Source organism: Bombina bombina, chromosome 3 (genome assembly GCF_027579735.1).
Source record: "Bombina bombina isolate aBomBom1 chromosome 3, aBomBom1.pri, whole genome shotgun sequence".
Taxonomy (NCBI): domain Eukaryota; kingdom Metazoa; phylum Chordata; class Amphibia; order Anura; family Bombinatoridae; genus Bombina; species Bombina bombina.
This window is the reverse complement of record NC_069501.1, coordinates 770758827-770786122: the sequence shown is the minus strand read 5'-3', so window position 1 is coordinate 770786122 and position 27296 is coordinate 770758827. Positions and strand designations below refer to the sequence as shown.

Genomic DNA, 27296 nt, shown 5'->3' with positions numbered 1-27296 from the left:
TATGTTATGATCTAGGATTAGGTCCAGACGAGATGAAACTCTTCAGATCGTACAGGTTATCATTTTTAATATGATTTGTAGTATTCAATAAAGATTTGTTTCATGTATAAGATGTCATGTTTTTGGAACTTTTTTTACATGCATAAAAATGCTATAAGGTTTTATATATGGTTTAAAAATGCTAATTTGTGGGATCTGTATCCATGTACGTAATGTTTAGTAATAATTCACACATTAAGTAAAAAAAACAAAAACCAATACCAGTAATTTTTTTGTTTTTTTTAATATATATATATATATACGGAAACAGAAAAGTAATGTCAGGATCAGATGTAATTTACATTATAACTGTACATAAACACACACACGGTTATCTGCAGTTTTGCACAAACTTTTACTTAGTATGTTTTCAATACTAGAAAGGAGAAACCTGATGGTATAGGTTATAATTTTTGTAAGACTTGTTCTACCTAATAACACCACCAAAATAATTTAAGATATGTTCATGTTTCAATATCTTCAATAGTTTGTTAAGTGATACCATACATACCAACTCATATTAGTTTAGAGCGCAGCTACCATGGAGAATGAAACATAATCCTGCAGCAATTAGTATTTTGTGCAAATGAATTAATCAACACAAGACTGTAAGCGCAGAATTTAATGTGATCCTACTCTTTCGTGGCCTCAGGAGGTTCAGAACTATCCAAACTAGGTTGTGCCAGAATAAAAATTACTTGCACAAAGATTGAGTTCTCAATACTGTTTGAGGTTTTGTACTGGCAAGGGCAGGCTCCATTGGAGAGAGTAACCCTTTGGATTACTAAAAGTAATCATAGTTGCTAGAAAATAACATTAGCTTTGCTAGTTTCATTGTTAATATAACAATGGATTTGAGTATACAAATCTATTATGCCTAAAATAAAGATGCTTCATATGTCAGACGTCCAATTATATTTAGAAGCAGAAAAATGACATCAATTAAGAGTTTAACATATAAAGCTAAAATATGTACACTGTGCATTTCCTTGTTGAAGTTTTCTAGAATTTCATTCAACTCCCAAATGAGTTTAAATTAAAAAAAAAAAAAAAGAGTTAAATAATAAATGAATTTTAAATTAAACGTACAATTTTAATTGGAATCAAAAAAATATGTCAGTTAGCACTGAAAGACTGACAATGGTAATACAAACTAGTCCTTTGAGCACAATTTAGTTGGCTTGACCATAATTCCTCACACTAGAAACAAACTCTATGCATTGACTGGTCTGTCAAAAAAAAAATGAGTCTGCAAAATGCTATGCAGCTTCCAAATAATGCTGTGTGATAAAAAAAAAAAAAAAATCTTACTTTCTGAAGTATACATTTCTCTCAAATTAGTCTTGAAAGATTTTTGAAAAGGGAATATTTTTGGTGGACAAAATGCTGCTTGAAAATGTAGAGGTGAAAAACTATTTAGCAGACTCCAATAAATCTTTAAAAAGAAACACAACAGAGTCATTTACAAGACACTATTAGCATTTGAACTGTCACGGTAATCAGAGCAACAAGTCACTTATTTTGCAGGTTTTACTTCTGATGGTGTCTCTCCTGTATCCAGAGTCTTCAATAATCTGAACAAGCCAGCAGCTTCTCGTATCCTGCTGAATTCTATGCAAAAAGCCTGCACTTCTATAAACAAGTCTTGTACATTTATGATTTTGTTTCTAATCAATGACTGAAGGAAGACACAAACTAATCGCACCAACCGATTCTGTAATAGAAAAAGGAAAGCAGCATTTTTCTGTCATTCAAAATGGAAGGCATAATGCAATACAAGGCTAAATACGGATGCTTTAGAGACATTAAGGTGACACCCTTGGGCAAATAAGGGTTAAAAAACAAACAAACAAAAAAACTAAAGAAACCAGACAACTTTTTCCAAAGTACTGAGCAGTACATGACAGCAATGTTTGTAACAATGTTATACATACAGTTCCTAATACACATGCTCTTCTGAGTCTACCTCAGTATGCTCTCACAAGAAGTACTTAAGTTTAAAAGGTTACCAAGAGAAGGAAACCACCATCTAGCACTTAAAGGGACAGCCTACACCAAAATTGTTATTGTTTAAAAAGATAGACCATGCCTTTACTACCCATTCCCCAGTTATGCACAACCAACATTGTTATATTATATTTTATAACATTTAAACCTCTAAATGTCTGCCTGTTTCTAAGCCACTAGAGACAGCCCTTCATCACAACAGGATACAGCTAGTTCATGTGGGCCATATAGATAACATTGTGCTCACACCCGAGGGGTTATTTAAGATTTAGCACAACACAGCACTAAATGCAAGTCAATAGATAAAAAAAAAAAATAACGAGATCAGGGGGCTGTCAGAAGATGCTTAGATACAAGGTAATCACAGAGATAAAAAGTGTATTAGTATAATGGTGTTGGTTGTACAAAACTGGGGAATGGGTAATAAAGGGATTATCTATCTTTTAAAACAATAAATTCTGGTGTAGACTGTCTCTTTAAGGCTAAGAAACATGCTGCTGAGCATTACAATTCATTTGGTTTTATACGCATGTTGCATTTTTTTAACCTGCAGCATGTAAGTGGACGTCAGACTACACAAACACACATATAAAAACCATTTTACATAAAACATAGAAGGCTCTGAGGTGAAAAACTCAATTAGTGCCAAGCATTTCTACAAAATCAGATAATTAAAAAAAATGTTTACTTCCTGAGGATTAACAACATGTGCCAGACTGATGACAAAGTAACTATGGCACTAGTGACAATAAACAACTTGTAATTACATTTTTCTGCCATCTTCTAATAGATTAAAATGTTTGCTGCTACTGTTTTTCAATAGTCAAACCCCACCCCTTTCCTTATTTGGAAAAGCCAATCTGGACTGTAGTCTGAAAGAGACAGAGCTTGCCACTCAATGTGTTAACAAAATCCCCTTTGTTTGGCTTTGGTGAAAACCATAAGATAAACTGCAAACTAGTGATAGATAAGGGGCACAGTTAGGCTTGTGATGCCTGCCACGTACACTATCAGTTTTCAGCACTGGAAAATGCACAATTTTCACACAATTACAGGAAAAGTAGACAAAAACATAATTTATGTAAGAACTTACCTGATAAATTCAATTCTTTCATATTGGCAAGAGTCCATGAGCTAGTGACGTATGGGATATACATTCCTACCAGGAGGGGCAAAGTTTCCCAAACCTCAAAATGCCTATAATTACACCCCTCACCACACCCACAATTCAGTTTAACGAATAGCCAAGAAGTGGGGTGATAAGAAAGGAGCGAAAGCATCAACAAGGAATTGGAATAATTGTGCTTTATACAAAAAATCATAACCACCACAAAAAAGGGTGGGTCTCATGGACTCTTGCCAATATGAAAGAAATTAATTTATCAGGTAAGTTCTTACATAAATTATGTTTTCTTTCATGTAATTGGCAAGAGTCCATGAGCTAGTGACATATGGGATAGCAAATACCCAAGATGTGGAACTCCACGCAAGAGTCACTAGAGGGGGAGGGATAAAATAAAGACATCCAATTCCGCTGAAAAAACAATCCACAACCCAAATCAAAAGTTTTAATCTTTATAATGAAAAAAACTGAAATTATAAGCAGAAGAATCAGACTGAAACAGCTGCCTGAAGTACTTTTCTACCAAAAACTGCTTCTGAAGAAAAAACATCAAAATGGTAGAATTTAGTAAAAGTATGCAAAGAAGACCAAAGGCTCCATGTACTAAGCAGTCAGCGAGCTACCCGCAACAAATCTCGCGTCAAAATTCGCAAACTGATATGTACAAAGCCGTCAATTATGTTAAAACTCGCATCTTTAAAATTGCGAGCGTACTTATCCGCCAAACCTCGCTACCGCTCCATTTTTCACTGTAATTAGACACATTTGACCACCAACTCGTCAAAAACGAATGTACTAAAAAATCTATTTGTCCGCTCGCTACAATTTCCGCTCCCACCTCGTTATTTTTGCCTCGCCACCTTTTAGGTGGCGGGCAAGGTACAAAACAATAGGAAAGTCAATCTAGACGCCAGTCTAGACATATATAAAAGGCAGTAATATCAGCATTGTACTTACAGCATAACTGGCGTCTAATTTGTCTCTCATTTCCATGTACATAAATTGCGCCCAATTTGTCGACTGTAATTAAAGAGTAATCTATTTAAATTTGTATTGTATAGTTGTCAATCTTTATAATTATTTTTATATTAATATTTATATATTATCAGATCCAGATGAAGCCATATCCAAATTGTAAATAAATATTACAAAAATAACGCTCTGTTATCACTCTTCAAAAAATTTTGAACAATAATAAAGTTGTTTAGATAAGTTGAACTTTTATAGGAGCAAAATTCTATTCCCGCGACTACTATGATGTTCGTGACACCTTGCATGTCACGTGTTAATAATTGGCCAGACAATTCAACTGAAAGTTAAGTACATCAGCTTAGTCGCGGCGAGCGAGGCGTCAAATTTATCAACAATCCGCAACTGCTCGCGGCGGGCTAGACTTGTCTATTTATTGGGGGAATATTAGTACATAGCGACAGCGGACACCATTTTGCCCGCGGCGAGTAACGGCGAGTTTATCCGCGTCTACAATGACGGATGAATTGACTGCTTAGTACATGGGCTCCATGTACTAAGCAGTCAGCGAGCTACCCGCAACAAATCTCGCGTCAAAATTCGCAAACTGATATGTACAAAGCCGTCAATTATGTTAAAACTCGCATCTTTAAAATTGCGAGCGTACTTATCCGCCAAACCTCGCTACCGCTCCATTTTTCACTGTAATTAGACACATTTGACCACCAACTCGCCAAAAACGAATGTACTAAAAAATCTATTTGTCCGCTCGCTACAATTTCCGCTCCCACCTCGTTATTTTTGCCTCGCCACCTTTTAGGTGGCGGGCAAGGTACAAAACAATAGGAAAGTCAATCTAGACGCCAGTCTAGACATATATAAAAGGCAGTAATATCAGCATTGTACTTACAGCATAACTGGCGTCTAATTTGTCTCTCATTTCCATGTACATAAATTGCGCCCAATTTGTCGACTGTAATTAAAGAGTAATCTATTTAAATTTGTATTGTATAGTTGTCAATCTTTATAATTATTTTTATATTAATATTTATATATTATCAGATCCAGATGAAGCCATATCCAAATTGTAAATAAATATTACAAAAATAACGCTCTGTTATCACTCTTCAAAAAATTTTGAACAATAATAAAGTTGTTTAGATAAGTTGAACTTTTATAGGAGCAAAATTCTATTCCCGCGGCTACTATGATGTTCGTGACACCTTGCATGTCACGTGTTAATAATTGGCCAGACAATTCAACTGAAAGTTAAGTACATCAGCTTAGTCGCGGCGAGCGAGGCGTCAAATTTATCAACAATCCGCAACTGCTCGCGGCGGGCTAGACTTGTCTATTTATTGGGGGAATATTAGTACATAGCGACAGCGGACACCATTTCGCCCGCGGCGAGTAACGGCGAGTTTATCCGCGTCTACAATGACGGATGAATTGACTGCTTAGTACATGGAGCCCCAAGTTGCTGCTTTGCAAATCTGATCAACAGAAGCATCATTCTTAAAAGCCCAGGAAGTAGAAACTGACCTAGTAGAATGAGCCGTAATCCTTTGAGGCGGGGATTTACCCGACTCCACATAAGCATGATGAATCGAAAGCTTTAACCAAGATGCCAAAGAAATGGCAGAAGCCTTCTGACCTTTCCTAAAACCAGAAAAGATAACAAATAGACTAGAAGTGTTACTGAAATCTTAGTAAGGATATTTCCAAAGAATTCTTAGGATTTAGGACACAAGGAAGGAACAATAATTCCTCTATTAATGTTGTTAGAATTCACAACTTGAGGTAAAAAAATAAATAAAGACAGCAAAAACCGTCTTATCCTGATGAAAAATCAGAAAAGGAGACTCACAAGAAAGAGCAGATAATTCAAAAACTCTTCTAGCAGAAGAGATGGCCAAAAAGAACAATACTTTCCAAGAAAGTAATTTAATGTCCAAAGAATGCATATGCTCAAACGGAAGAGCCTGTTAAGCACTCAGAACCAAATTAAGACTCCAAGGAGGAGAAATTGGCTTAATGACAGGCTTGATACGAACCAAAGCCTGAACAAAACAATGAATATCAGAAAGATTAGCAATTTTTTCTGTGAAACAGCACAGAAAGAGCAGAGATTTGTCCTTTCAAGGAACTTGCAGACAAAACCTTATGAAGAAACTATAAAATCCTAGGAATTCTAAAAGAATGCCAAGAGAAATAATGAGAAGAGCATCATAAGATGTAAGTCTTCCAAACTCGATAATAAATCTTTCTAGACACAGATTTACTAACCTGCAACATAGTATTAATCACTGAGTCAGAGAAACCTCTATGACTAAACACTAAGCGTTTTAATTTCCATACCATCAAATTTAATAATTTGATTTCCTGAAGGAAAAAAACGAATCTTAAGGTCTGGCCTAAATGGAAGTGACCAAGGTTGGCAACTGGAAATCCGAACAAGAACCATATACCAAAACCTGAGCGGCCATGCTGGAGCCACCAGCAGCACAAACGATTGCTCCATAATGATTTTGAAAAATCACTCTTAAAAAGAAGAACCAGAAGGAGCAAAAATATACGCAGATTGATAACTCCAAGGAAGTGTCAATGCATACACTGCTTCCGCCTGATGATCCCCGGACCTGAATAGGTACCTGGGAAGTTTTTCTTGTTTAGATGAGATGCCATCAGAACTATTACTGGAAACCCTCACATCTGAACAATTTGAAAAAACACATCTGGGTAAAGAGACCATTCTCCCGGATGTAAAGCTTGATTGACAGAGATAATCCGCTTCCCAATTGTCTAAACCTGGGATATGGACCACAGAAATTAGACAGGAGCTGGATTTAGCCCAAGCAAGTATCAGAGATACTTCTTTCACAGCCTAAGGACTGAGAGTCCCACCCTGATGATTGACATACGCCACAGTTGTGACATTGTCTGTCTGTAAAACAATAACGTCTCTCTCTTCAAAAAGAAGCCAAAACTGACGAACTCTGAGAATGCACTGAGTTCCAAAATATTGAATGGTAATCTCTCCTCCTGAGATTTCCAAACCCCTTGTGCTGACAGAGATCCCCAGACAGCCTCCCAACCTAAAAGACTCACACCTGTAGTGATCAAGGTCCAGGTTGGATGAATCAAAGAGACCCGTAGAACTATATGATGGTGATCTAACCACCAAGTCAAAAACATAATTTATGCTTACCTGATAAATTTATTTCTCTTGTAGTGTATCCAGTCCACGGATCATCCATTACTTGTGGGATATTCTCCTTCCCAACAGGAAGTTGCAAGAGGATCACCCACAGCAGAGCTGCCATATAGCTCCTCCCCTCACTGCCATATCCAGTCATTCCACCGAAACAAGACGAGAAAGGAGAAACCATAGGGTGCAGTGGTGACTGTAGTTTAATTAAAATTTAAACCTGCCTTAAAAGGACAGGGCGGGCCGTGGACTGGATACACTACAAGAGAAATAAATTTATCAGGTAAGCATAAATTATGTTTTCTCTTGTTAAGTGTATCCAGTCCACGGATCATCCATTACTTGTGGGATACCAATACCAAAGCTAAAGTACACGGATGATGGGAGGGACAAGGCAGGAACTTAAACGGAAGGAACCACTGCCTGTAGAACCTCTCTCCCAAAAACAGCCTACGAAGAAGCAAAAGTGGGTCAAATTTGTAAAATTTTCAAAAGGTGTGAAGCGAAGACCAAGTCGCAGCCTTGCAAATCTGTTCAACAGAGGCCTCATTTTTAAAGGCCCAGGTGGAAGCCACAGCTCTAGTAGAATGAGCTGTAATCCTTTCAGGGGGCTGCTGTCCAGCAGTCTCATAGGCTAAGCGTATTATGCTCCGAAGCCAAAAGGAGAGAGAGGTTGTCTAAGCTTTTTGACCTCTCCTCTGTCCAGAGTAAACGACAAACAGGGCAGATGTTTGACGAAAATCTTTAGTAGCCTGTAAGTAAAACTTCAAGGCACGGACTACGTCCAGATTATGCAAAAGACGTTCCTTCTTTGAAGAAGGATTAGGACACAATGATGGAACAACAATCTCTTGATTGATATTCCTGTTAGAAACCACCTTAGGTAAAAACCCAGGTTTGGTACGCATAACTACCTTGTCTGAATGAAAAATCAGATAAGGAGAATCACAATGTAAGGCAGATAACTCAGAGACTCTTCGAGCCGAGGAAATAGCCATCAAAAACAGAACTTTCCAAGATAAAAGTTTAATATCAATGGAATGAAGGGGTTCAAACGGAACTCCCTGAAGAACTTTAAGAACCAAGTTTAAGCTCCACGGGGGAGCAACAGTTTTAAACACAGGCTTAATCCTAACCAAAGCCTGACAAAATGCCTGGACGTCTGGAACTTCTGCCAGACGCTTGTGCAAAAGAATAGACAGAGCAGAGATCTGTCCTTTTAAAGAACTAGCTGATAAGCCTTTGTCCAAACCCTCTTGGAGAAAGGACAATATCCTAGGAATCCTAACCTTACTCCATGAGTAACTCTTGGATTCACACCAATAAAGATATTTACGCCATATCTTATGGTAGATTTTCCTGATGACAGGCTTCCAAGCCTGTATTAAGGTATCAATGACTGACTCGGAGAAGCCACGCCTTGATAGAATCAAGCGTTCAATCTCCATGCAGTCAGTCTCAGAGAAATTAGATTTGGATGATTGAAAGGACCTTGTATTAGAAGGTCCTGCCTCAGAGGCAGAGTCCATGGTGGAAGAGATGACATGTCCACTAGGTCTGCATACCAGGTCCTGCGTGGCCACGCAGGCGCTATCAGAATCACTGATGCTCTCTCCTGATTGATTTTGGCAATCAGTCGAGGGAGCAGAGGAAACGGTGGAAACACATAGGCCAGGTTGAAGAACCAAGGAGCTGCTAGAGCATCTATCAGTGTTGCTCCCTGGTCCCTGGACCTGGATCCGTAACAAGGAAGCTTGGCGTTCTGGCGAGACGCCATGAGATCCAGTTCTGGTTTGCCCCAACGATGGACCAGTTGAGCAAACACCTCCGGATGGAGTTCCCACTCCCCCGGATGAAAAGTCTGACGACTTAGAAAATCCGCCTCCCAGTTCTCTACGCCCGAGATGTGGATCGCTGACAGGTGGCAAGAGTGAGACTCTGCCCAGCGAATTATCTTTGAGACTTCTAACATCGCTAGGGAACTCCTGGTTCCCCCTTGATGGTTGATGTAAGCCAGAGTTGTGGTGTTGTCCGACTGAAATCTGATGAACCTCAGTGTTGCTAACTGAGGCCAAGCTAGAAGAGCATTAAATATTGCTCTTAACTCCAGAATATTTATTGGGAGGAGTTTCTCCTCCTGAGTCCACGATCCCTGAGCCTTCAGGGAGTTCCAGACTGCGCCCCAACCTAGAAGGTGGCATCTGTTGTTACAATCGTCCAATCTGGCCTGCGAAAGGTCATACCCTTGGACAGATGGACCCGAGAAAGCCACCAGAGAAGAGAATCTCTGGTCTCTTGATCCAGATTTAGTAGAGGGGACAAATCTGAGTAATCCCCATTCCACTGACTTAGCATGCATAATTGCAGCGGTCTGAGATGCAGGCGCGCAAATGGCACTATGTCCATTGCCGCTACCATTAAGCCGATTACTTCCATGCACTGAGCCACTGACGGGCGTGGAATGGAATGAAGGACACGGCAAGCATTTAGAAGTTTTGATAACCTGGACTCAGTCAGGTAAATTTTCATCTCTACAGAATCTATAAGAGTCCCTAGGAAGGAGACTCTTATGAGTGGTGATAGAGAACTTTTCCACGTTCACTTTCCACCCATGCGACCTCAGAAATGCCAGAACTATCTCTGTATGAGACTTGGCAATTTGAAAGCTTGACGCCTGTATCAGGATGTCGTCTAGATACGGAGCCACCGCTATGCCTCGCGGTCTTAGAACCGCCAGAAGTGAGCCCAGAACCTTTGTAAAAATTCTCGGGGCAGTGGCCAACCCGAAGGGAAGAGCTACAAATTGGTAATGCCTGTCTAGAAAGGCAAACCTTAGGAACCGATGATGATCTTTGTGAATCGGTATGTGAAGGTAGGCATCCTTTAAGTCCACTGTGGTCATGTACTGACCCTCTTGGATCATGGGTAGGATGGTCCGAATAGTTTCCATTTTGAATGATGGAACTCTGAGGAATTTGTTTAAGATCTTTAGATCCAAAATTGGTCTGAAGGTTCCCTCTTTCTTGGGAACCACAAACAGATTTGAATAAAATCCCTGTCCTTGTTCCGTCCGCGGAACTGGATGGATCACTCCCATTACTTGGAGGTCTTGCACACAGCTTAGGAATGCCTCTTTCTTTATCTGGTTTGCTGATAACCTTGAAAGATGAAATCTCCCTTGTGGAGGAGAAGCTTTGAAGTCCAGAAGATATCCCTGAGATATGATCTCCAACGCCCAGGGATCCTGAACATCTCTTGCCCACGCCTGGGCGAAGAGAGAAAGTCTGCCCCCCACTAGATCCGTTTCCGGATAGGGGGCCGTTCCTTCATGCTGTCTTGGGGGCAGCAGCAGGCTTTCTGGCCTGCTTGCCCTTGTTCCAGGACTGGTTAGGTTTCCAGGCCTCTCTGGAATGAGCAACAGTTCCCTCTTGTTTTGAAGCGGAGGAAGTTGATGCTGCTCCTGTCTTGAAATTTTGAAAGGCACGAAAATTAGACTGTTTGGCCTTTGATTTGGCCCTGTCCTGAGGAAGGGTATGACCCTTACCTCCAGTAATGTCAGCAATAATTTCCTTCAAGCCAGGCCTGAATAAGGTCTGCCCCTTGAAAGGAATGTTGAGTAATTTAGACTTTGAAGTCACGTCAGCTGACCAGGATTTAAGCCATAGCGCCCTACGCGCCTGGATGGCGAATCCGGAATTCTTAGCCGTTAGTTTAGTCAAATGAACAATGGCATCAGAAACAAATGAGTTAGCTAGCTTAAGCGTTCTAAGCTTGTCAATAATTTCATCCAATGGAGCTGTCTGGATGGGCTCTTCCAGGGCCTCAAAACAGAATGCCGCCGCAGCAGTGACAGGCGCAATGCATGCAAGGGGCTGTAAAATAAAACCTTGTTGAATAAACATTTTCTTAAGGTAACCCTCCAATTTTTTTATCCATTGGATGTGAAAAAGCACAACTGTCCTCAACCGGGATAGTGGTACGCTTTGCTAAAGTAGAAACTGCTCCCTCCACCTTAGGGACCGTCTGCCATAAGTCCTGTGTAGTGGCGTCTATTGGAAACATTTTTCTATATATAGGAGGTGGGGAAAAGGGCACACCGGGTCTATCCCACTCCTTGCTAATAATTTCTGTAAGCCTTTTAGGTATAGGAAAAACGTCAGTACACACCGGCACCGCATAGTATCTATCCAGCCTACACAATTTCTCTGGAATTGCAACTGTGTTACAGTCATTCAGAGCAGCTAATACCTCCCCAAGCAATACACAGAGGTTCTCAAGCTTAAATTTAAAATGAGAAGTCTCTGAATCAGGTTTCCCCGAGTCAGAGATGTCACCCACAGACTGAAGCTCTCCGTCCTCATGTTCTGCATACTGTGACGCAGTATCAGACATGGGTCTAACAGCATTTGCGCGCTCTGTATCTTTCCTAACCCCAGAGCTATTGCGCTTGCCTCTTAATTCAGGCAATCTAGATAATACCTCTGACAGGGTATTATTCATGATTGCAGCCATGTCCTGCAAGGTAATCGCTATGGGCGTCCCTGATGTAATTGGCGCCATATTAGCGTGCGTCCCCTGAGCTGGAGGCGAAGGGTCTAACACGTGGGGAGAGTTAGTCGGCATAACTTCCCCCTCGACAGAACCCTCTGGTGACAATTCTTTTATAGATAAAGACTGATCTTTACTGTTTAAGGTGAAATCAATACATTTAGTACACATTCTCCTATGGGGCTCCACCATGGCTTTCAAACATAATGAACAAGTAGGTTCCTCTGTGTCAGACATGTTTAAACAGACTAGCAATGAGACTAGCAAGCTTGGAAAACACTTTAAAACAAGTTTACAAGCAATATAAAAAAACGTTACTGCGCCTTTAAGAAACACAAATTTTCCCAAATTTTGAAATAACAGTGAAAAAATGCAGTTACACTAACTAAATTTTTACAGTGTATGTAATAAGTTAGCAGAGCATTGCACCCACTTGCAAATGGATGATTAACCCCTTAATACCAAAAACGGAATAACAAATGACAAAAACGTTTTTTTAAACAGTCACAACAACTGCCACAGCTCTACTGTGGCTTTTTACCTCCCTCAATACGACTTTTGAAGCCTTTTGAGCCCTTCAGAGAAGTCCTGGATCATGCAGGAAGAAGCTGGATGTCTGTGTCTGTAATTTTTGCTGTGCAAAAAAAAACGCCAAAATAGGCCCCTCCCACTCATATTACAACAGTGGGAAGCCTAAGGGAACTGTTTCTAGGCAAAATTCAAGCCAGCCATGTGGAAAAAACTAGGCCCCAATAAGTTTTATCACCAAACATATGTAAAAAACGATTAAACATGCCAGCAAACGTTTTAAAATACACTTTTATAAGAGTATGTATCTCTATTAATAAGCCTGATACCAGTCGCTATCACTGCATTTAAGGCTTTACTTACATTACTTCGGTATCAGCAGCATTTACTAGCAAATTCCATCCCTAGAAAAATATTAACTGCACATACCTTATTGCAGGAAAACCTGCACGCCATTCCCCCTCTGAAGTTACCTCACTCCTCAGAATATGTGAGAACAGCAAAGGATCTTAGTTACTTCTGCTAAGATCATAGAAAACGCAGGCAGATTCTTCTTCTAAATACTGCCTGAGATAAACAGTACACTCCGGTACCATTTAAAAATAAACTTTTGATTGAAGAAATAAACTAAGTATAAAACACCACAGTCCTCTTACGACCTCCATCTTAGTTGAGAGTTGCAAGAGAATGACTGGATATGGCAGTGAGGGGAGGAGCTATATGGCAGCTCTGCTGTGGGTGATCCTCTTGCAACTTCCTGTTGGGAAGGAGAATATCCCACAAGTAATGGATGATCCGTGGACTGGATACACTTAACAAGAGAAAGATAGTTGAACATTGGAATTCAAAGATATTAAAAATTATATCCTAGAATCTCTGTACCATTAATTCAGCATAAAAAACTGGAAAGGTTTCATATGAAAATGAGCAAAGGGAATCGAATCCAATGCTGCAGCCATGAGACCTAAAACTTCCATTCATATAGCTACTGAAGGAAATAATAGAGACTGAAGGTTCCGAAAAACTGAACCCAAAATAATTGTCTCCTGTCTGTTAGAGACAAAGACATTGACACAATCTATCTGGAAACCTAAAAAAGGTGACCCTTGTCTGAGCAATCAAGGATATTTTGATAAAAAGATCCTCCAACCATGTCTTAGAAGAAACAACAAAAGTTAAATCGTATGAAATTCTGGAGAACGAAAAGACTGAGCCAGTACCACAAGATCATCCAAATAAGGAAACACTGAGAACCTTGAAAAGATTCTCAGAGCTGTCGCTAGACCAGAAGGAAAAGCAACAAATTGGTAATGCTTGTCAAAAAAGAGAATCTCAGAAAATGAAAATAATATGAATGAAAACAGAAGAAGATATGCATCTATTGTAAACAAATAATGCCCTTACTGACCAAAAAGACAGAATAGACCATATAAACACCATTCTGAAAGAAGGAACTCTTATATGACAAATCAAAAAGATTTTCTATCTTTGGGACAATGAATAGTTCTGAACAAAACCCCAAACTCTGTTCCTGAAATGGAACTGGTATGAATAACCCAGATAACTCCAGGTCTGAGCAGCGCCTTGAGACCCCAACGGGTAACCAGCTGCGCCTCACAAGTACCCAACGCATACAGGTCTGAAACATACTTCAGAAAAGTGTGAGCCTTTACTGGAATAGCTGGAACATGCTAGAGAGAAAAAAACTTCTCAGGCGGTTTTACTCTGAATCCTATTCAGTACCCCAATCTAAGAAGTTTGGACTGAATTAAACCAAACAAATTTAAAAAAGTCTTAACCTGCCCCTTACCAGATAAGCTGGAATAAAAAAACGCACCTACATGCAAATTTGGGGGGCTGACTTTGATCTTTTAAATAGCTTAAATTCATTCCATGTTGAAGAAAGCTTCCAATTATAAACATTGTTACTTGGGGAAGAATTAGGATTCCGTTCCCTATTAAGAACAAACTAATATAAGCTTAAGATTTACTCTTAGAACTCAATCTTGAAGCAACAAAAAAAAAAAAAAACTCCCTTCCCCAGAGTAACATTTTGAAAAAAATTGAATCCAATTGTGAACCAAATAATTGATTACCTTGGAAAAAAAGAAATATGGATTTTAGAAATCAAATTAGCATTTCAAGATTAAGTCACAAAGTTCTTCTAGCTAAAAATAGCTAAAGACGTAGATTTAACCTCAATTGTGAAAATATAAAAAAAAAATGACGACACAAATGAAATTAGCATGTTGATCAACTTAACAATGCTAAAACAAATCATAATCCGATACTTGTTGCACTAAAGTACCCAACCAGAAAGTTGAAGCATTTGCAACATCAGCCAAATAAATTGCAGGCCTAAGAAAAGGACCTGAAAAAATATTTTTCTTTAAATAAGATACAAGTTTCCCATCTGAAGGAAAAAAATAAATACTATTTTCTATAGGAATAGTAGTATGTTTTAGCAAGAGTAGAGATAGCCCCATTAAAGGGACACGCAATCAAAATTAAACTTTCATTATTCAGATAGAGCATGCCATTTTAAACAACTTTCCAATTTACTTCCATTAACTAAATGTGCAGTCTTTTTATATTTAAACTTTTTCAGTCACCAGCTCCTACTGAGCATGTGCAAGAATAAGTGTGTATGCATTTGTGAATGGCTGATGGCTGTCACATGGTACGTGTATGCATTTGTGATTGGCTGATGGCTGTCACATGGTACAGGGGGAGTGGAAAAAGACATAACTTTTAAAATTGTCAGAAAAAAAATCTAATACTCATTTGAAGTTCAGACTAAGTGCTATTGCATTGTCTTGTTATCTTGCATTTGTTGATTATGCAAATCTACTGTGTTGACTGGTCCTTTAACTTTGGGGATCTTTCCTCAAAACTTTTAAACTAACTGCCAGCAAAGGATACAATTTAAAAACCTTAAAGAAGGAATAAAAGAAGTCCCAGGCCTATTCCATTCCCTAGTATCATGAACTGGGAAAAAAACCTCTGAAGAAACCACAGGAGGTTAATGAGCAGAATTTAGATGTTAGCTAGTCTTAAATCAAAAGAAATAGACTCCTCAATATCCAATATAATCAACACCTTTTTCAACAACGAATGTACTCTATTTAAAAATAAAAAAGTAGATTCGTTAGTGTCAAATATCTGATGAAGTATATATTTTTTTTTTTTTAATATATTTTTTATTAAGGTTCATCAAACATTACAAAGAGAATGGAACATCCATCAATACACAACAAAGACACAGAGTTTCCAATGACAGTGATAATTACATAATCAGTGGTACTAGATTAGGGTGATCGGTAAACTAACTATACATAATGAAAGCTAATCTTAAAACTCTTATAATCTCCAGTCATTTAGGAAGGTTATAGAGAATGAATGGTCCTTTATCGGGCATCTTTTCAAAGATAGAACCCAATTTTCCATTTTTTTTTTTTTTCCCTTCAAAACAAATGCAAAACATTTTTTATACTGATAGGTATACGTGCCAGAAGGTTCTGGCGGAAAGAAAAAGGGGAGAAGAAGAAGAAAGAAAGGGAGAGAGGGGAGGGAGGGAGAAAAAAAAAAAAAAAAAAAAAAAAAAAAACCAGCCAAAGGCACTATATGGTTTTGTTCCAGTAAGCAATTATAAGTTCATAAGTTTCTAATTTATGACTTTTCAGGTAGTGATATCTCTCGAGTAGTAGCAGATCTTCCACCTGATTGCGCCATTCTTGTTCAGAGGGGGTCGTTTGTGATTTCCAATATTTTGGAATAATCTTTTTAGCTGCTGTCAACATCAGCAGGAACAGTGCTTGTTTACCCCTTCCTGAAAGCTGGGGCATGGAGCAGAATAGTAATGTTTCGGGCACTAACGAGACCGTTACGCCCAATATATCCGACATGGCCTGGAATACCCCACTCCAGAAACCCTTCAAGTGTGGGCAGCTCCACCAGATGCTGATGAAGTATATTTTAAATGAGAAAAAAGATTATCAGAGAAGGATAATTTAGTATGTTGTCGGTCATTTGAAAATTCATCAACTAAATGAGAAGTTTAAAAAAGACCTATAAATTTTATTAGAAGGCGGGATATCAGACAAAGCCTTTAGGATAGAATCAGAAAAAAAACATTCTCATAGGATTCCTAGGTATATCTTGTACATTAGATGTAAAAAGAATAGCAATAGATAATGCATAAATACTAATGGACTCTGCATGCAAAACTTTATCATGATAACTTATTACAAACCATAGCTAAAGATAAAATTCATAACATTAAAATAAATGAACTTAGCTTTGGTAGGACTGATATCAGTCATCAGAGTATTTTCTGATACAGGAACAGTTTTTGGAATATCTTTCAATATGTAATAGAAAAACAACATATAAAGCAAAATTATCAAATTCCTTAAATGACAGTTTCAGGAATGGAAAAAAATGCAAACAGAACAAGCCTCAAGAAACCAGAAGCAACTAAAAAGTGAGACTTAAATAATGTAAAAAAAAACTGGCGCCAAGTATGACGCCCACATATTTTTTGGCGCCAAAAACGTCTGTAACAAACACGAGTCAAAAATGACGCAACTACGTGAAAACTTCCGGCTTCAACTAAGACGCCGGAAATGACGTCATTGACGTCATATAAACGTCAATCTCGTGCCAAAAAAGTCTCGCGCCAAAAATAACGCAATAAATTCTAGTATTTTTTGCACCCGCGAGCCTAACAGCCCGCAGTTTAAAGGAAAAAAAGTCAATTGAAAATTTTAGGTAATTCATATGCATTTTCCCAAAAAATGAAACTGACAGTCTGAAAGAAGGAAAATAAACTGATTGACCTGAATCATTACAAATATAAGTATAAAACATATATTTAGAACTTTACATATAAAGTGCCAAACCATAGCTGAGTGTGTCAAATAAAATAAGACTTACTTACCCAAAGACACTCATCTACATAAAGTAAATAGTCAAACCAGTACTGAAACGAGAATCAGTAGAGGTAATGGTATATAAGAGTATATCGTCGATCTGAAAAGGGAGGTAGGAGAAGAAATCTCTACGACGGGTAACAGAGAACCTATGAAATAGATCCCCTAGAGAAAGAGCATGGTATTCAAATAGGCAATACTCTCTTCACATCCCTCTGACATTCACTGCACTCTGAGAGGAAAACCGGGCTTCAGCCTGCTGCGAAGCGCATATCAACGTAGAAATCTAGCACAAACTTACTTCACCACCTCCATGGGAGGCAAAGTTTGTAAAACTGAATATTTATAGGCATTTTGAGGTTTGGGAAACTTTGCCCCTCCTGGTAGGAATGTATATCCCATACGTCACTAGCTCATGGACTCTTGCCAATTACAGGAAAGAAATAAATCATTCAAGTTTTGCAAAGTTTACAATGCACAAAAAAGCATTTTATATTACTACCTCAAACAGTTTACTGTTTCTTTAACTTTTAGCCATAATTAACCAGAATAATAATATAATCAGAATAATAAAGGCTTCAGCATATAGTGCAGGGAGCACAAGAAAATGTATTAAGGGTTAGCTTGTTAGACACACAGGATAATTACCTGCATATACTTATCCTTAATCTGCTCACATGTAGATATGCAATTGGAAATATAGAGATGAATAAATTCAGGTGGAAGGTCAACTGCAGTTGTGAGCCTAAAAATGTAAACAGATTATAAGCAAAGAATAAAGATAATGTAATAAATTATATAGAAGCATACAGACTGACGGACATGGACACATGATTTCCTGCTGACACCTTCCCCATCTTCCCCCAAAATTTCAAGCCAACATTTACGCTGAAATACACATAAACCTGTAAGGTGTCACTGAAATACTCAACAATCAAGCTACATAATTAAAGTGATGGTAAACTCGGAGTGTCGTGATGACGTTGGAGTCAGAGCCGGCTGTCGGACTGATACTGGCCGCGCTGGCGGGAACAACAGGAGGGAGCTGCTGCCGTCGCATGTGAGTGACAATGTGTGTCATCGACGTCCGTGAGAGTCGGTCACCAGGTGTTGCAGGCAGAAGAGAGCAAGAGGGTGCCAGACCAATCGCGGACTAACGGACTTGTGGTGTGGAGCGGAGCTGTCAGTGCCATAACCATTGCCAATTGCCAGTCTCAAGGCAGAGTCCAGATGACTCAGGTGAAGAAGATGAAGAGGATCTGCTCAGCCTGAGCCTAATAGAACTAGAAGTGCCAGCAGCCTGGACGGGTGGAGGGTGCCTCACGCCGATTACCAGTGGCACACTAAATACATTAAAATTAAGTACAGTTGGGGGCGGAGCCAACTGACAAAGCAACAAGACGTGCCATTGCAGAGCTCCTGAAGCTTGATCATTAAAATATCAATTTATGGACAAATCTGCTTTACTAATATATTTCAATGAGATGCAACTAATAACAAAGACTGTCGCTACAAAGTTTTGAACCTTTATATTCAGCCTGAGGAGATAGGCATTCGATATTTGGTTTCACTCAGAACGGGAGCTAAGCGGCTGCAGCCATTTTTCAAACCATATGTGGATCTATAGGCCGGAAAGAGAACAAGTGCTGCCGCAACATCTAATAGAATACTCCAGAACATAGCCGCCAGTGATGTGCAGTCACTAGAGGCAGTGCTTCACCTCTCATATGGGCAAAAATAGCAATTTTTTTATTTTTTTAAAGCCAATAAAAAAATTTTTTTTTTTTTTTTTCACAGCTACATGTTGTGCAATGGAGAGGCACAAGCAGGTCTGCCCACCATTACACAACATGCTGCGCCATCTACTGGATGAAAGTCGTTAAGATCATTGCATGGCCCATTATCTGCTTATTTGAGGCAGTCCCATTTGGGCTGACCCAATCTAGTGAGAGGCATTAGTAAGTGGAATTTAGGGTTGGTGCTGGATGTTAAATCATATAAAAACAAAACAAAAACGGAAAAAAAACAACTTTCATTTATTTTATTGCTGTCCTGTGAAGCTGACAGCTTTGTTAAAGTGAAAAAGAGAGTTCTGTTCTTCCCCTCTAAGTGCAGTGGAATGTTCCACTGTCACTTCCTGAATCCTTACAGAGCAGGAAAGGGAGAGAGGCAGAGAGAGCAGTGTTTCAGCCACATTTTATTGTAGTAAGTGCTGCAGCCGTAGATTTTACTGAAATGGATTCTGTTAGTGAAAATGATAATTTAATGAATGTGGTTTAGTGTTTTTGTTGAATTGTGTTCAGATACAGCTCATTTAACAGGGGGTACAGTAAGTGAGCATAACACAATACTTACAGGAAGTCAAAGGGTCAATTCAAATTTAAATCCATAATTTAAAACCCAGAGTTTGAAGTTAAGTGTGCAGTGTCCACATTATTTAAATTAAAGTTTTTGACATTGAATATTGCTAAGCCTCCCTTTTTCATGGTTATTTGATTTAATTAGGTACAAACTCCATATATGTTATGTCTGTTCAGTCAGAGGATGCAGTATCTATTTTTATTTTTCTCTGTGTCTCCATTTATTTAAAGACTGCTGTTAACTTGTAATTCACAAATCAATTGAAAGCTGTTGCATTGTGTTTTTAATATGTGCTGCTTTTATACAAGTTTATATTAATAAAAAGGAGATAATGAGTCATTTAAAAAATATATGTAATTATTGCAGTTAAATGTTTTTAGAAATAATGCCACTGTAAAGTAACTGGTTAAACACATAGTCAAAGGGAGACATTTAAAATTAAACTTTCATGATTGAGGTAGAGCATGCTATTTTAATAGACTTTTCTAGTTATTTATATTTTGAGAATTAGCATCAACTGTTACTGGTCCCATGTCAGCAAATCAAATTAGTTTTTGAAAGGAACATGAAAGTCATAATTACATTTCCATCATTCAGATAGAAATTGCACACAAAAAAAAAAAAAACTTTCTATTTTACTTTTATTATGTACTTCATTCTTTTGGTATCCTTTGGTGTCCTTTGTTGAAGAGCATACCTAAGTGGGATGTGCACGTGCATATGAACACCATATTGCAGCAGCTGTGTTGGCAGTATTGATAACTTTGTGTAAAACTTGCATGGTAAATTATTTCTATTTTTACAATACAGTAGTGAGTAGAGAAGAGATTCTGTATCATTCTAATTGCTTAGTAACTGGCACTGTGCCACAGAATTGTGTGTATGTGAGCAGAGTGTGTGTGGGTGTCAGTAAGCAGAGTATGTGTGCTTTACTCTCCAGGTAATCAATACATTTCCGATGAGCTGGTGCTTTAGTGCAGTGTTTCTCAACAATGGTCCTCAAGTACCCCCAACAGGCCAGGTTTTCATTATAGTCAAATCAGTGCACAGGTGAAGTAATCAGCTGATCAGTAACTCAGTGGTTACTAACTTGCTCTCACCCATCACCCGATTATGTCACCTGTGCACTGGTTCAGCTATCATTTAAACCTGCCCTGTTGGGGGGTACTTGCTGCCCTTTGTACATGTGTTTCTCCGGCGTATCATATCTAGTGCCTCACCAGCCTCTGACCTCACTGTACATCACTGATATCCGCTGAGGGAAACCTACCACTACTCGACCTGAAATGGAACTTCAGTTAAGTTCCTTACTTCTAGCCTTGACGGACCAGCTAGATCGCCAAACAAGGGAGCTCATCGAAGACATTAAGTCTGCATTCTCCTATCCTGCACCCTTGGTGTCTGCAGCAAAGCCTGATAACTCTTTAGAGGCTACGACCATATACGAGGTGGAGCAACTCGCACAGCAAGGAAATAGGTCTCACTGTGGGACGATCGGACGAAATGTGGAATTCCTCCTTATAACCCCAACACAAATCTCTCACACCCTCAGAGACAAGATGGAGGCCGCAGTGGGACGTCAGATAGCTTATGTTTTAAAGGAGACTATCCTTACTTTGAGCTTCCGTTTCATATATAAGAGGCACTTCGTGAATGGGAACGTTGAGCGGAAGGTCAGACCACTTAATTACTCTTATCTGTTCCATTCACCCTACCATCAACAGAAAAGCAGACAGCAGATATTCCTATGGCTATGGTTGTGGGACCCAGGCGGACTGAGGTTTTATCACACAGATGGGTTCTTCATCCCTGCCGTTACATGGCGATAAGGATCAGGCATAATACACCCATTAAAGCTAGATGAGTGCTTGATATACTTTCAACTGTCTACAGGAGATCTGATTGCCATTGGATTAAAAGACTGATGTTCTTAGATATAGATGCATATTTTCCTCTCAAAGACATTTACAATATCTGAAATGTTATTTTAGAACTATGTATTTGACTAAGGTGTATGCCCTATCACTGTTAGTGCATCTACACAGCTCCCTCCTGTAGTTTTTCTTATCTTTCACTAGTTATTTCTGTGACTTAACTCGTTACTGTGGGTATACAAAATATGTGCTCCCTTAAGGAACAATTTCTATATTTTCTATGACGATATCCGATTTGAAATATTAGCATCTCTACTCTTTCTAGAGCTTCAATGCTCACATATTCTAATATTATTAAAAGTACTTCTGTTTAGATATATATGATGTCATACCTGGATTGGTTTTTAGCCTGTTCTAGCAATTTAGACTCAGACATTTGCCCCACCTTGTTGTTTATTTTGGGCTATCCTGTTGGTTGTTACTGTTTGTGTTTTCTGCGCATTTATCAACGTTTTATATTTAGTATGAATATAACAACCCCATAGCGCTATAAGGGCAACACTTACTACAATCCACCTTAATCACAGTTATATATTGTATGTCTAAGTTATAGCTTATTATAAGTTGGTACGTGAGGAATACATAGTTTTTTCATGACATTACCTCTTCAGTACATACAGGGAAATCTCCCTATAAGGGGTTTTATCTTACATTTATACCCGTTAAACTTGATTCTATATTGAGGATGATGGATCTATCTATCTATCCTCACTATGTTCATTATATGGATATTTATAGATGCCCTCTATCTCACATGTCAAAACACACAATTCGTTTTTAAGCTTTATACCTCCCTAAGACCTATTCTGAACTAGGGCAACTTGAAGTAAATGTATTAATCTATAATCTAATTATTTTCATTCCAGGTTAATCAAAATAGTTCTATACTTAATGTATGCTAGGTTTGGGTGACCTTTACATGCCATTACTATTATACTTAATAGTGTCATTGTATACCATTAAAATAGCTATTTCTTAAGCTATTTTACCATTCTATGAGTATACTTTATACTGTATAGATACTGCTTAAAGCCAATATTTTATCTTACTGTATTCTATAGCAGTTACCTCTCGCCTACCCCTCATATCATCCCACTTTAACTTTAGACAAAGCATTTAATCAAAGCTACCTCTCTCCTCTAAGTTTAGTAGCTAGCATAATATGTATTTATTATCATCCAATAGATTATTAACTATTGTTATTACTGTAGGTTGACTTGGATGTCAGGTATATATCACAAATATCCACTTTTTAAGCTCAGGGGCCTAGAGGATAGCGCAAGTTACATATGACATTCTAAAATCTTTGAAAGCATTGCATAGGAGAGACGTAGGCTAGCTTAGATTTAGTAGGAGATACTATGCTATGTGATAATCTCTCATTTACTGGTTGCTTATCTCCCCTGACTCTTCACTGTGTCTATACATATATATTTCTTAGTTATTCCTCACACCGTCTATCTCGCTCTAATTTAATATAAATAATTGCAAAACAGTCATACTCCCCCTCCAAGCTTTGAGGCATATGTTGATCCAATGGCCTATATACCCCATGTATTTAATACTAAATTACGCCCTGGATCTCCCGTAATGCCAATGTTTTGATGTATATCCCCTCTAAGTTACTTTAATATATATACCCAGCATAAATCCCCTCATGCAATATTTCCATACATATATTCATAAATTCTACCCTATAATCACCCCCCCTCAATAACTACTTTACGGATTTAACAGCATCCCTCTTAAAACTCTCATATATGGCTTCGCGCCCCCCCCCTCTACCTTTTCTTCCATTTACTATCTCAATAACTTGCATTTTAAGCGGTGCTAACCCACTGATTGTTATTGACTACATCGAAATTCCGCCCCCCCCCCTTTACTATGTATTCATTCATTTCTTCTTTGAAGCTCACAAAGAGCTGCCCATCTGACTATCAGCTATATCTTACATTCCTAGACCATTTGGCCTATAAATTTGGCTCCTAACTAGTCAGCCAGTTATTCTAGTGTAATGTAAAATCGAGGTTTCATTAGCCTATCTATTGTATATTCTATAATTGTTGGCATATTTTCCTCTATTATATTGCTATTTGTGTTATTGTTTGTTTTTCTTTTTTATTGAAAAAAGGCGAACAATGTTCTGTGTTAACTGTGCAAAACCTCTATACAAATTATTAAAAAAAAAAAAAAAAAAGTGATGGTAAACTCTTTGAATAAACAGATCAGAAATGTTAGTGATATTTTAGATGGAATTTAATTCATCAGTTGTAATGTGGTATAACTTACTTTTTAATGTAACACTGAAATCCAAATACCCTATGCTGCAGCCGCCCACTTCAAAAGTATTTTTTTTTTTTGGTGAGCTAACAGTTTGAACTTTTCTCAAATCAGTGTTCTAGCTACTGTGAGAGTGCCATACGGCTAGAGCGCTGATTGGAGTACAGTTAAAAACATTAGCTCACAAAAAAAAAAAAAAATACTTTTTAAAATGGGCGGCTGATGAGCAGGGTAGAATTTCAGCGCTACATGGTTTGATATTGTAAAACATAAAACTTGTAAAGCAGGGGTCTCAAAGTCAAATTACCTGGGGGCCACTGGACAAGTGTTCTTCTCCTATGGGGGCCACTGGCAAAATGTCAAACTATGTTTTAACTATATTCATTACTAGTTAGTGCATGCTTACCATGCAATCTTTAAGAAACGTTCCTTCAGTAAATGGCTTCCCTGCTTTTGCAATCTGCTCACACACCACATAGCTAGCCTCAACTGCTGCATCACATTCCTAGGTTACATGCTTGAAGAGATTTTGCTGCATGCACAGGCCTTTCTAAAGTTAAGCAATTTGCCGCCTCCTTTTTTCTGCCTCATACTGATCAGCATGTTTAGTAGTATAATGCCACTTAAGGTTACAATCTTTAAGAACAGCAACTCTTATTGCTGATCAGGCAAGTAGCAGTCTTATTAAACTCCACAAAAAAATAATCACTTGTCCGCCTCTCTTGAAAATTCCTCTAGTCAGCATCAACTTTTCTTTTAGATTTAAAAACTGACATTATGTAGTATTACAGGGTCAGAGAAGGTTGTCCCCAGGCCCTGGAAGATATAATTAGCCTCTTTTCACCTACTCTTTTGACAGCACTTACTACAATGCAATCTACAGAGATAATTTATATATATTCAAAGGAGAAGCTATTAGGTCTATCTATAGAAGACCCCCATTATTCGACTATCTGACCGAACACTTCTTGATGTAAATACCATTCCCCTGGGTGAAGAGACAAATAATCCGCTTCCCAATTGTTTACCCCTGGGATATGAATGGCAGAAAGAGAGAAAAGATTCTTCTCTGCCCAACATAGAATACGCGAGATATCTTTAATTGATAGAGATCTGCGAGTTCCCCCTTGGTGATTGATGTATGCCACCGTTGACATTGTCTGTTAAGAAGTGAAAAGTCTCTTCTTTCAGAGATGATAGCCCAGAGTTTTATGATTATTGGTAACCTCGCCTCCTAAGAGACCAAACTCCCTGTTCTCTCCTAGACCCGCATACTGAACCCAACCCGAAAGACTTCCATCAGTCTTTATTGTCCAGGTTGGACTTTTAAAATATGCTGCCTAAGGAATGGACTAGAATTCCTTGTTGCTGGATCCAAAAGGATCCTTAGAGAAAGCCGATGTAGAATGCATAACTGAACAGTTCTCATGTGAAACAAAGCAAATGGAATTGAATCTGATGCAGCAATCATCGGACCTAGAACTTCCATGCATCCATGCATAAAGCTACAGTATGACTGGATATAAACTGTAGTTTCATAAAAGTTGACTGCAAGTTTGTCCTTTTTTGATCTATCAAGGAAAATATCATTGTCATCGAATCTATGACGACTCCTAAATAGGAGACTTGTTTGAGTATATAGAGCGTTGATTCTCCAGCCATGATTGTGAATAAACACCAAAAATCTGTTAGTATGAGATACTGCTAAAGGAAAAACATGAAGCCTGTACCAAGATATTGTCCACATAAAAAGAAACTGAAACACCTTGGGCTTGAATTACAGACAAACACGTTGCTAGAACTTTCGTAAAAATTCTGGGAGCAGTAGCCAGACCAAATGGAAGAGCAATAAACTGAAAATGTTTGTTCTGGAAGACAAAATGAAGGAACGGATGATCTTTGTGAAAAGGTATATGAAAGTAAGCATCCTTCAAATCGATTGTGGACATAAATTGCCATTGTTGACAAGGGGAAGAATAGTTTGAATTGTTTCCATTTTGAAACTAGGAACCCTGAAAAATTTGTTAAGAGTCTTTAAATCCAGACAGTAATAACTTTTACTAGAAACGTTTTTGCCAATGAAGGTATATTGCAAACATGCTTCCATTTTAAATTTAAATGCACCTATACATTTCATTTTTGACCTTTCCATCCATTAAAAGTCTAATGTGAAAGTGGTAATGTCTGAAATAAGTAAAGTCCCCTGGCTATGATGTATAAATGTACCTGCTAATAGCCTTTGGGCTATGGGAAATCATACTTACCTGACAAGCACCAACTCCTGTGTGCTAACCACCCAGAAAAAAACATAATTTATGCTTACCTGATAAATTTATTTCTCTTGTGGTGTATCCAGTCCACGGATCATCCATTATGGACTGGATACACCACAAGAGAAATAAATTTATCAGGTAAGCATAAATTATGTTTTCTCTTGTTAGGTGTATCCAGTCCACGGATCATCCATTACTTGTGGGATACCAATACCAAAGCTAAAGTACACGGATGAAGGGAGGGACAAGGCAGGTACTTAAACGGAAGGGACCACTGCCTGTAGAACCTGTCTCCCAAAAATAGACTCCGAAGAAGCAAAAGTATAAAATTTGTAAAATTTTGAAAAGGTATGAAGCGAAGACCAAGTCGCCGCTTTGCAAATCTGTTCAACAGAAGCCTCATTTTTAAAGGCACAGGTGGAAGCCAAAGCTCTAGTAGAATGAGCTGTAATCCTTTCAGGGGGCTGCTGTCCAGCAGTCTCATAGGCTAAGCGTATTACGCTCCGAAGCCAAAAAGAGAGGTTGCCGAAGCCTTTTGACCTCTCCTCTGTCCAGAGTAAACAACAAACAGGGAAGATGTTTGACGAAAATCTTTAGTCGCTTGTAAGTAAAACTTTAAAGCACGGACTACGTCCAAATTATGTAAAAGACGTTCCTTCTTTGAAGAAGGATTAGGACACAATGATGGAACAACAATCTCTTGATTGATATTCTTGTTGGAAACTACCTTAGGTAAAAACCCAGGTTTTGTACGCAGAACTACTTTATCTGTATGGAAAATCAGATAAGGAGAATCACATTGTAAAGCTGATAACTCAGAGACTCTACGAGCCGAGGAAATAGCCATCAAAAACAGAACTTTCCAAGATAAAAGTTTGATATCGGGGGCGTGACTCTGGGCAGCTCCTTGAATGGACGCAATATCAGTTGCTCTGTGTGAGACATTAATATTTTGCCTTCTATTGATGTTTATGAGGATCTCCCATCTACCTCTCCCTGATGATTAGGCTCTGCTTACAAAGAGGAATCAAATGATACCACAACATTGGGACTACCACACTTAATAACTGATCCGGAGAGTTGAGGCCTAAGGCA

At 38.4% G+C, this 27296-nt stretch overlaps 1 protein-coding gene across 1 annotated transcript in view; it reads right to left on the bottom strand.

Annotated features, from left to right (window-relative positions):
- Nucleotides 1–264: 264 nt before the first annotated feature.
- Nucleotides 265–27296, bottom strand: part of CNOT11 (CCR4-NOT transcription complex subunit 11) — a 67643-nt gene continuing 40611 nt past the window's right edge. Inside the window, exons 6-7 of the mRNA XM_053707647.1 lie at nt 18002–18098; nt 265–1753 (exon numbers count right to left, since the gene is read on the bottom strand). Of these exons, the coding sequence (XP_053563622.1) occupies nt 1556–1753; nt 18002–18098 (295 nt within the window). The 3' untranslated portion in view covers nt 265–1555. The remainder of the gene's footprint in view (nt 1754–18001; nt 18099–27296) is intronic.